Below are 11,879 nucleotides of genomic sequence, written 5' to 3'. Positions count from 1 at the left end.
GTGTACTGTATACATCCTGTCTCTTCTTTTAATTTCTTTTCAAATGAAGAAACATTAGACACGTATGAGTTCTGATTACATGTCTGAGTAAACCTCGTCACTTAGCACTTACACTTACCTTTCCAGATTTATTTATTCACTGTTACATTATGCTCCACTCTTCTCTGATGGCTTTTGGATAGATGTTGCCACGTGACTGTGAGGATTTGTGTTCCTTCAGCTACAAGAGCTTTAGTTAGATCAGACAGCGATGCTGGGTGAAGAAGTCTGGGTGCAGTCAGTGTTCCAGTTCATCTCAAAGGTGTTCAGTGGGGTTTAGTCACAATCTGGGTTCTGTGCAGGACACTGGAGTTCTTACACTCCAACATTAACACACCATTAACTGTAATGCTACAATAAACAAAGACATTTTATTCAGTTGTGTGCTTCCAATTTTGAAGAAGCACATATGGATGTAATAGTCAGGTGTCCACAGTACAGTATCTTATAATAGCTGTTTTATAGAATGGTAAGTTCAATAGTAAGCCTTGTTGAGCCTTGTTACTGCATTTGTTTCTGAAAGTAGGTTTGTCTGTGGTAAAGTGGGAGTTCTCTGGGGTTGTAGGGTGCTGACATCATTTCTCACGGAATTATGCTAAGAGTAAACACTAATAACAGCCGCACCAGTTAACTGGACCGGTACATCAAGGTCTGCATTTGGTTTGACAAGAAGAGACAAACCTAGAGTTCGAAAGAAGCCTTCCTGGTTTTCCATTAAACTCAAGTCGTGGCCTAATGGTTAGAGAGTCTGACTCGTAATCCTAAGGCTGTGGGTTCGAGTCTTGGGCCGGCCACGACTGAGGTGCCGTTGAGCAAGGCACCGAACCCCCCCGACTGCTTCCCGGGCGCCGCAGCATAAATGGCTGCCCACTGCTCCGGGTGTGTGTTCATGGTGTGTGTGTGTTCACTGCTGTGTGTGTGCACTTTGGATGGGTTAAATGCAGAGAACAAATTCTGAGTATGGGTCACCGTACTTAGCCGTATATATCAAGTCACTTTCACTTTTCACTTTCACTTCAATGGGAACGTTATCTGACACTGACTGGAGTGCAATCTGTGACGTTTGTGATGACTGGAATCAAACCAATCAGTTCATTCTAAAGCATACTGTATCCCCCTATCTGGTCCATTTGTACTCTGAATCAATACTTAGTACTTAGTTAGTACAGGAGCTTGTGACTTGTCAGTATAAATAACAAAATGCAGGAACATCCTTTTCCTTACTGTACCGGTGCGTTATTTTATGCTAAAGCAGGAACAGAGGAGCTGAGCATTGCCATTGGCATTCACCCCAGCAGCTCAGCAGCATCATGTCTTCTCTTTTCACCTTCTATCAGTTCTCCTCTCATCACCCGAGCTCCACAGAGAGAGGTCATCACCTTGACGTCTTGGCTGTGACTTATCATCCTCCTCCATTAGTGCGTTTTGATGCAAACGCCTTTACTAATGTAATCAGGATGCCAGACGGAGTGACTCTGCTTACCGGCACCTGTTTGATCATACTGTACTTTCCATCTCCAAAGCTGCTAATGGTGCTATTGCGCAGGACGGCTGACACCTGTACTTCTTTCATCTGTCTAAATCTGGCAGTGCTGTCTGGCTTTTCTGCCTGTTTCTGTCCATTTTAAGTTCCTGCTTTGTAAGAGAGCAGTGATGCAGTCAGTGTTTGCCATCTCTGTTCATGTCGTTGTCCTTTAAAGGGGTTTCCTGTCAGTGGATTAAGGTGTGTAATTTAATACAGCGAGTGTTCGGCTGCTGAGACTCACCGAAAGCCGTCTGTTTGCTCAGGAAGCGTCGGATCATCTAAAGGCACCTTGTCTCACAGATGCAGTCATATGGGATCTGTGCAAGCGGAATTTCAAGTCACCTTTCTTAGGCCACATTGACTGACATATTACTTCTCAAACTTTACTTCTAATGTCTTATACTTTGTTTCCATTTGTAAGGAGACTAGGCACAGAAAAAGGACTTGAAATGAAATGTCATTGATTTTTGTTCACAGCATCCATCCTGAGATTGTTTAAATTGCAGTATACAGTTTGTTGCATGGCACATTTGTGGCCAAACGTACAACAGACGTGTTTAGGAGCTCGGAATCAATAATCAATGGATCATGAGGCTCTTTATCTGGTCACACAATGTTAGATGTTCAATTGAGCATTTCAGAGTCTTACAAAACAGGCAAATGAAATACTGTACTGTACCTCACACAGCGGCATCTCATGGCTGAAAGAACCGAAGTAAATGAGGGGGTCTGACAAAAGAGGCATTTCTGCCTTGCAGGGTTATTAATGTTCAATGCACTCCAAGGGTAAGAGAGAAAAGTAAGTAGAGCTTGAGTGTGGATATTTTTATGCCTTTTGCATTCATTCACTGTCAAGAATAGAGCCATGTACTATAATAATAATAAAAAATAAAAAAAAATAAAAAACACATGGACCAAACCATTTAAGTATGTGAGCAAGACCCTGAACTCTAATCTGCTCAGCTCACTTGTAAATCTCGTTGGATAAAAGCCTCCACGAAATCAGTAAAATGATAAAAAAAAAAAGTTTTACTATTACTGTGGACCCTGTTCTGTGTGATTGACACTAGTTAATCACTGGGAAAAAATGTGTCATTTCTTCACACAGCATGACAAATCTGATCGCTTACTTAAATCCCACAAATTAATGGTTCAAATTTGATTTATTCAGATTGATTTCTTTATTTTAACATATTCACTTGCCTTACTCAACACCATTCTTACCTGTATTTTGTTTTTCACTACAGATTTTGACCCCAGCCTTGGCATGATGACGGGTATCGCTCCGATGAATCCGATGATGCCCGGCTTGGGCATCGTGCCCCCTCCTATATCTCAAGACCTACCTATTGTGAAGGAGATCATCCACTGCAAAAGCTGCACTTTGTTTCCACCCAACCCTAGTGAGTCTTTCTCAGTTGCAAACATCCTCACAGATCCTGTTTCACAATTTACATCGCATAGCCCTGTTAGCGCTTATGCATCAATACGCATTATTTTCAGTCCTCATGCATTTTAAAGCATGCTATTGACTTGCCGATGCTGTCCGGAAGGCCTGTCCAGACAAACAGATGGTCATTAAGGCTTTGGTCAAAATTACTCTGCCATAGAATTGAGGCTCTGCAGGTTGTATTGACCTGACATTAGGATTCTGACAGGTGATATACCTCGACCTAGAGGAGGACGCCAATAGATCTGACTGGTGAGAAAGCCAACTGCCACTCACATGGGTGGATTGATTGATTACTTAGGAGTTGTGGTTTCATACAAAGGTGAATGAAAATACAATACAAATCCCCAACTCTCTCTCTTTCTCTCTCTCTCTTTACTCTCCTGGTTTAGCTCTTCCACAGACCCCAGTGAATGCTATGATAGAGACAGAGGAGAGAAAATAAAAAGTTTTAAGCAGTCTGGGTGATGTTGAGGTGAAAATCAGGCGGTATTTAAAAGCCCAGCATCTCCTGAGAGGCTGTGTAGAGTGTAAAATATGCTACGCTGTAGAGCTGTAGTAGAGGGTCACAGGATGGTCTAATTACCTCAACTGATCCATGATCCACTGTCCATTGTAATACGAGAACGGACACCTTTCAACTGTAGGCCCTAGATGTGTGCAGATACAGTTTGTTAAAGTTTCTCTGTACATCATCATGGACCTTTTCTACTAGTTCTCATTATATTCAGGGCATAAGGTAAATAGAACTACATTACCATGTATAAACTATTACCCAAAAATGTTTTAGATTACAGGTGCCCATGTGTTGAGTGCGGTAAAGAGGGTAAACATATCCATCTACAACTTGTTGTCCATCTGAACACAGCAGATAGAAAAATTGTGATGTTTTCTGGGTAGAAAAGACCGGCATCTTTCTTTGCATCCGTTAATACTAAGTTTACATTTACAGCATTTAGCAGACACTCTTATCCAGAGTGACTTACATTTTTATTTCAGTTTATACACCTGAGCAATTGAGGGTTAAGGGCCTTGCTCAGGCAACGTGGCAACGGCAACGTGGTGGACCTGGGATTCGAACCAATGACCTTCAGATCAGTAGTCGAACGCCTTAACCACTGAACTACCACATCCCCCAGTTGTTGTAGAAGGAAAGACTGAAGTAAGAAGCTAGTTATGAGAAGAATTCAGAATACTTGAAACTCTTCACCGTGTCCAGTCTAATATCCCCCACTCTCATAACTACCTTTACTATTAGTTTCATTTACCTTATTAAATAATTCATAGCACACTCTTTATGGACAAACCTTGGGGCAACACTTGGGGCTTCTCACTTACTACCCTGAGGGTTACTACAAGGTTCTGTTTAGAATCTTACAAAGGTCTTTTTTTTGTTAAAGATTTCCAAGAATAAGAAGCCTTAATTAGTTAATTTAACCTTTTAAAAAAAAAAGGCATGTGACAAGGACCAAAAAACTTCAGGTAGATTTTTAAGTTCCAGATATTGAGCAAAATATTTGAAACAGTATTTTGAGTTATACACTTCTAAAGAAAAATTAAGTTCTACTATTCTAAAGGATTTTTTTTGTTGTAACGTAGAACTGTTAAAGGTTCTCCGAGACAAACATGCCAGGATATTTATATAACCTAATCTCGGCTTTAAAGCCTCGAAAGGGGTCCGTTTTAACAGTGCAGATAATAAATACTGCATATGTTTCTATATCAGAAAATGTTCCAAGTAGAACATTTTTAGAAGGCTAAGAAAATGTAAAATTATTCACTGACCCTTTCAAAAAAAATGCTTTTTTAAGTGCAAAGTACCGATTCGGTTAAAATAAACCATAAATGTCAGTCAGTTCCTAAGTATTATGGGTGGAAATGGAGTTTGTACCACACGATTACCCAAATAACACATAAATCCTTATTATTATCTTATTATTATCTTAGCTTCCATAAAGCTTGATATGCGATTGCGATAAGATTGCGATTGTTGTAATATCCGAGGTGGAGCTTTTAAGGAGACCCTAGGCCTAAAGGTACCTTAATGATTTTACTGGATACAGTGTTTCTCTATCAGAAAAATATTACACGAATACTTTTAAGAGGCTAAGAATCCTTAATGAAGTCTATTAGAGCATATTAGAACATGGAAGGACTTCTGAAGGATTTAATGGATAATGATGGATTAAGTTTTATATAAGATAAAATAAGATACCATTCCGTATCATAACACTAGATAATGCAACACAACGTAACACAACACAGCATAATGTAAGACAGCACAGCACAATATAAGGCAAGAAGAGACAACACAACATAAGACAACAACATGAGCACAACATAAGGCAAGACAACAATTAATTAATTGATTCCAAAGGGAAACTGGAGTGTTTCAGTGTTTCAGTAACATACCTAAAATAAAAGGCACAAGAGTCAATAAACATTGAAAATAAAATAAGATCGAAAGTACAGTATGTAAAAAAGTAAGTATAATTTTTAAAAAAATGTATGCGTAACTATAGTATAAATCATTAACTCATATAACATATAGTATGTACAGTATTATATACGTCTATAGCTTAGCTATATACTGTTATATGTTAGAATATATTCTAACGGTATAATAGTTCTGTGCTCAGAATAATCCACAGATAAGGTGGTAGATGAGTTCAGAAAACACTTTGCCGTAGTGCTCTCCATAAACCTTTTAAGGGTTCACCCAAAGGTACAAGCAATGAAGAAAAAAGTTTTAAGAGTGTAGTTGCTGAATATTAAATGTGCATCAAGTGTTGAATGATTTAATAAAGAGGAAATAGCATGTTAGAAGAGTAATGCATTGCTTCCTAAATAATACATTGGTTCCTGTTTGTTCCCCTTAACAGAAATGGATTGAGATATAAACCTCAACCCACAGCCATGCACAGTAGTTTGCAAATAGACTCGTTGAAGACATGTGGTTTGCTTAGATTCCCAGATTCCTCTGCAGGGCCGCTGGGAAAGGATCTTTTTGTAAGTTGAAACTTGAGCAGTGTAAAGCTCCATCACTGTTTTTGAATCTTACAGACGTTTGAGTAACTGAGGTTATAACTGTGTTGTGGCAAGCCTAGCAGAGACAAGAAAGGTATCGTTTTTTTAGGTCAGCTTTATATAATGGCTGAAATTGCGAGGGCTTTCAGCTCTTTTTATGCGAGCTGTAGACTGAGAAGCAAGTGGGGAACTGATGAAAGCGGTGCAGAGTCTAGTGGATGCTTTTTTCACTAAACCTGACATATGTCTCACCACATAAAGGCTGACAGTCTTCCCCTGAGCAACTTTGGAGTACTCCCTCCCCCCCTTTACACTCACAGGAGAAGCCTTGTTCTCCATATTGACCTTGACCATAGGGCAGTGAAGGACACATGCTACTCGGGGCACTCTGCCCTCAGCACTGGTGTGTTTGTTGTCTTTGTTTAGGTACAGAAAACCCACCGCTGCATTGAAGTGTAGAGGAAAAACAGTGGTTGAAGGCGTTTTTATTTTTTTTTTCCATTTGTTAAGAGCAACAACGTCCTGAGTGCTGGTTGTGGTGGAAGTTTCCAAACCACAGGCTGGATTATATCCTTTTCTGTCTCACAATGAAGCTCGTCGAGCCGGGGAACGTGTGATATTAAAATATTATAGTGAACTATCTTTACAACATTTATGTGATATTTCTTAATCACTTTATGTTTTGCTGGCTAACTCGTCTCTAACTCGGTCTCTCTGCTTGTTCCATCTCTACACCAGGTTCTGCTTCACTTCTCTTTTAGTGTCTTTCTCCACCCTGCTGAGTTTAATGGGTCCCTGTCCACTTTTGTCCTCTCTGAAATCTTGCTTTTGGAAAGCATGTGTGGCCTGACTAGTTTCTTTAATATAATTCCCCCAGAGCCTCAGCTCGCTCTGTCTGCTTTTGACTGTGAAGGACAATGGTAACTGTGTGTTTGGTTCCTCTCTGCTGTCATCATGGGCACAGGCTACATATGCTGCCTTTCACCCTCAGCCTGAAAATGTACTTTTTCTTCTGTCACCCCCCCTTTATCTATCTGTCGCTGTCTTTTTATTGCTCATACTCTCTCTCTCTCTCTCTCTCTCTCTCTCTCTCTCTCTCTCTCTCTCTCTCTCTCTCTCTCTCTCTCTCCCCCCCTCTCTCGCTATGTCCTCTCTCTCTCCTCTACCTTCTAGCTGTCATATTTCCTTTCTCCATTTTTCCATCTGGCTTGCAGCTAGGGGGATATGTCACTCTCCACTTTCTTAAAACCTTTGTGAGCTAGAAACACTGCTATTTTGCAAAGTTTTCTCACCACACACACACACACACACACACACACACACACACACACACACACACACACTGCTTCTTGATGCTTTTTCAGCCTAAAAACTGGAAGGTGATTGAATGGAAGCTTCGGAATGTCCAGCCCAGAGGATCAGGAGGAAACCTGCATGTGTTATTATTACAACAGAGCAAAAAATTTCAAACCTGGCCTGCGAGTGTGGTTTCACGCACCGGTGCACCCTGGGGAGCGCCTGCTTGAGCTGTTTGTGATCACGGCAGGCTTCAGAGGCCTCGAGCCGAGATACACTGCGCTTCCTGTTCTCAGCAAGGACAATACGCAGCACGTAGGAAGCCATGCTGATCAGTGGATTTCCAGCAGACAGCACTGATCACCCACTGTTCTCCTACTGATGTCCTGCTCATGCAGAGAGAGTGATATGATGCACTTTATTGAGTGTATAGTGCACGCACACACACATACATACTGTATACACACACACACACAAACACACACACTTGTGCATATCTATATATAGTAGAGTATTGCTGCTGCTGCTGCTGCTGCTAGAGCCGCAGAACTTTCCAACTTCCTGCCTGCATTTTTACTTATTTTAAGATCCAAACCATTACCCAGATTATGACTCCTCTGCGTAAGAAAAACACTTCGGCGTGGAGAATCGTTCATTTAACCACTCAAAGTCAGTCCTTCAGCATCTGCATAGATAAAGATTACACACAGAGCATCACATGCCAGTTCTTATTGCTTAAATTTAGATTGTGTGTGTGTGTGTGTGTGTGTGTGATTCCTCAAAGCAAAGGAGTCGTCTTCTTTCTCAAACCACTGAGTCACTGTTACAGTGTTTAAATGGAATACAATAATTCACATGAGGCTGACAGCCACATTGGGAAATAGCTGTTTTTTCTATATCTGTGCACCAGATGAGCCACACTTTGGTGCTGGAACCTGTTTGACTTTGATACTGAAGCATGAAAATTATTCTGTGGCTTCGTGGGGGTTGGTTGATCGAGGCAGGTACAGATTAGTGATTGTGTCATCTTCAGAGTCGCTTCAAAAAATAATTAATTAATTAATTAAAATACAAAAATCAGGCTCTACTCATGGCTTGAAAGTGTCATGTCAAGAAATCTTCCAAATCCCTCCACATCGCTCCGACTCCTTTTAACAGCGGGCTTTGAAAAGGCTTAATTGTCGTCAAGGCAACTGAAAGACACCATCCCCGGTCCTAGCTCCTCTTTGACCACTGATAAGTCAGATGCATCGTCGGTGTTGAGCTCGTTAACCCGAATTAAAAGTAGATTGTCGGCTCGGTGTGAAAGAATCGCTGACGCTTTAGAGCAAGAGAACAACATATCACATTTCGTAAAAGACTCTGTGTAAATGTTTTTATTTATGCTGAGGTTTTCTGATTAATGCCCTTCTTAGCTAATGTCTTTATATTTGTTGTGAATTTTTGTCTTTAGAATTATCGTGAATAATTAGATAAACCTTTGGAAAGCAGATACTAAAAGTTATATGTTCTATTAAAATTATATTTATTCCTCATGAGCAAGTCAGAGGTGATGCATGCAGGAAAAAAATGATATAAGGAAGAAACCTTGAGAAGCTCCAGACTCAAAAGGAGCTCAGACACCAGAGAGTGGGATTATAAATCATTTCCCGTTAGTAACTTTACACTATATAGTCTACAAGTGCGATTGTGAAACCATGAGCTTTTTAGCATCAGCATAATTTCTGAATTCATTCTAGTTTTACAATAAATTCATTCTCGCCAAAGTCATCCAATGTTCAGTGATGGAGACCTAGCAGTTCAAACCTACCTCCCTGATCTCCAAGCGGTACAGTCTACAAAGCCCGACTGACTGTTAAATGGAATGCTCCGTCATTATTGCTTATGACAGTTCTACTGGTGAAGAATGAAGCACGGGAGCTGGATGTAGAGAGCTTGTTGAAAATCACGAGGCAGTCGAGCACATAATGACAAATCCAAAATCCTAATTAAAACCAAGCAACGTGTCAAGCGATCGTCAAACACACTCGCCTCAGCTGAAAAAAGTGAAGAATGAAATAACAGTAACAGAAACCAAACGCTTTAAATCACAAACTCTGGACTGGTGTGTCAGTGTGTGTGTGTGTGTTTGTGTGTGTGTTTGTGTGTGTCAGCATGTGTGTGTGTGTCTGTGTCTGTGTGTTTGTGTGTGTGTGTCAGCATGTGTGCGCTTGTGTGTGTGTCAGCATGTGTGTGTGTCAGCATGCGTGTGTGCGTGTGTGTGCATGCATGTGTGTGTCAGCATGTGTGTGTGCATGTGTGTGCGTGCATGTGTGTGTCAGCATGTGTGTGTGCGTGTGTGCGTGCGTGTGTGTGTCAGCATGTGTGCGCTTGTGTGTGTGTGTGTGTGTGTGTGTGTCAGCATGTGTTTGTGTGTGTGTGAGAGAGAGAGAGAGAGAAACAGGTGTGTGTTGTGTTTAGGCCCATTGGCTGACTTGGGATTGTAGGATTTGGTGTTTGTGGTAGTTTGTAGTGCAGGTTCTACTGATTAACGCTGGTGAGATCTGCTCATGACGGTGTCTCACTGTGTGACGTCACAGTTTGTGGATTACGTGTAATAAATGTGTAATATTGAGTTTTCATGTAAAAGTGTTCTATAGCGATACAAACAGTTCTAATTAGATTTGTATTTGTTTACAGATTTGTGTGAACAGACTGCATTTACTGTTCAGTTTAGCAATGAACATGTTGTATATTTGTATGGTTAATAGTTAAATATCTAATGATGTGCATCACCATCTGCAAAACAAGTGACTTCTGTTATCACTTGCACTACTCACTCTCTCTCACTCTTTCTCACTCACTCTCTCTCCTTTCCCTCCATCCCTTCCTTCGTCTCTCTCTCTCTCTCTCTCTCTCACCCCTTCCCTCCTTCCCTCACTACTTCAGTCTCAATCATTCCTGCATTCTCCCTCACTCTCTCTCTCTCTCTCTCTCTCTCTCTCTCTCCCTCTCCCTCTCTCCCCCCAAACCTCCCTCCACCCCTTACTCAGTCTCTCTCTCTCTCTCTCTCTCTCTCTCTCTCTCTCTCTCTCTCTCTCTCTCTCTCACTCACCCCTTCCCTCCTTCCCTCTCTACTTCAGTCTCAATCATTCCTGCATTCTCTCTCTCTCTCTCTCTCTCTCTCTCTCTCTCTCTCTCTCCCCAAACCTCCCTCCATTCCTTCTTCAGTCTACCTCACACTCTCCCTCTCTCTCTCCTTCTCTCTCTCTCCTCTCTCTTTTCTCTCTCTCTCTCTCACTCACTTTCAGAAAGTGTGAACTTTAGCACAAACATCTGTTACAAAGTGCTGACACCTGAGACGCCTTTCAGAAATGTCACCACATCAGTGATTATACAGTTTTCTTTGTTAAAACATTGAAGCATCAGTGAGTGTACAGTGTGTTGTGTTAAAAGTGCATTCACATATATCTGTTCATGTAGGAGCTGGAGCTAATCTCCATGTGGTTATACCCAAATAATGCACAGTGTCTGGACCAATCAGATTTGAGCATAACAATACTGATTTGATATCAAAAGTTAGCATGAGTTACAGTATATTTTATATAATAACGCTTTCACTTATTGTGATATTGTGCTATATTCCTGCGCTGTCACGTCAGTAATTACATAACATAACACACATTTCTCATTTTGAGGTTATTGATACAGCGATGTTTTGCTTACGTGTGAAGTACGATTTCAAATCAATAGTTAACGCAGAGCCTTCTGTTGAACAGCATCAGACTGGCAGCACTTTATCGATGGATCCAAATCGAATCTGTCAGCAGTACAAACACGAGGAATGGTGCAGGCCAGGGTCTGAACCAGAGTGTGACGGCGGAGTTTCAGAGGTTCAGGAGCTTGTTAGGATGTGTAGCTTTAGCAGGATTCGTGTTTTTTTAGCTTTCATCCTTCACTCGCTGCACCTGGGATGAAGTACCTTTTAAAAACGAACACCGTCGAATTTATTTTATCCTACGTGTGAACAGAAAATTTTAAGTGTGTGTGTGTTTTAGAGAGCGAGTGTGTTGCCTTACACTGTCACATACTGTACATGCCATTCAGCTCACACTCGTGTTTCTCACTCTTCTCACTCTGCACCGGCTGTCATCTCTGCCCAAGCGAGCTGTCATGTCCCTGCTTTAAAATAGGCTTGGTTGCTTGTTTGTGTGTGCACTAGGGTTCGGTTCTCACTGCACAAGGCCTGTGCTCTGCAGGGCGGCGTGTTTGCTGTGACTTGAGCACCTGCGACTGTGTGATCATTCAGACTGATTAGTGTTAGTGTCTCTGGCAGCGTGCTTTCCATCCAGTCTTACTGTGTGTCATCTCCAGTCAGCTTTTTAAAGTAATATCACCGTGGTGATAATGCACTACCCAGACCCCAGGAAGTAATACGTAAAGATTGTGGTTATTGAATGAGTTGTTCTTGCTTTTCTCGCTTATCATCCTGTAGAAACTGATTGTTGGCCTGTTTACGGAAAGCTCCCCTTAAATTAAAGATTACAAGATTATGCATTCATG

At 41.3% G+C, this 11,879-nt stretch overlaps 1 protein-coding gene across 9 annotated transcripts in view; it reads left to right on the top strand.

The window, feature by feature from the left end:
* enox2 (ecto-NOX disulfide-thiol exchanger 2) overlaps window positions 1–11,879 on the top strand; it is a 247,092-nt gene that overhangs the window by 176,838 nt on the left and 58,375 nt on the right. For all 9 annotated transcript variants that reach the window (XM_060887123.1, XM_060887126.1, XM_060887130.1 and 6 more), the window contains one exon: window positions 2,812–2,967. In XM_060887123.1, coding sequence (XP_060743106.1) covers window positions 2,812–2,967 — 156 coding nt within the window. The remainder of the gene's footprint in view (window positions 1–2,811; window positions 2,968–11,879) is intronic.

Source organism: Tachysurus vachellii, chromosome 14 (assembly GCF_030014155.1).
Source record: "Tachysurus vachellii isolate PV-2020 chromosome 14, HZAU_Pvac_v1, whole genome shotgun sequence".
Taxonomy (NCBI): domain Eukaryota; kingdom Metazoa; phylum Chordata; class Actinopteri; order Siluriformes; family Bagridae; genus Tachysurus; species Tachysurus vachellii.
This window is presented reverse-complemented; position numbering and strand designations above follow the sequence as displayed.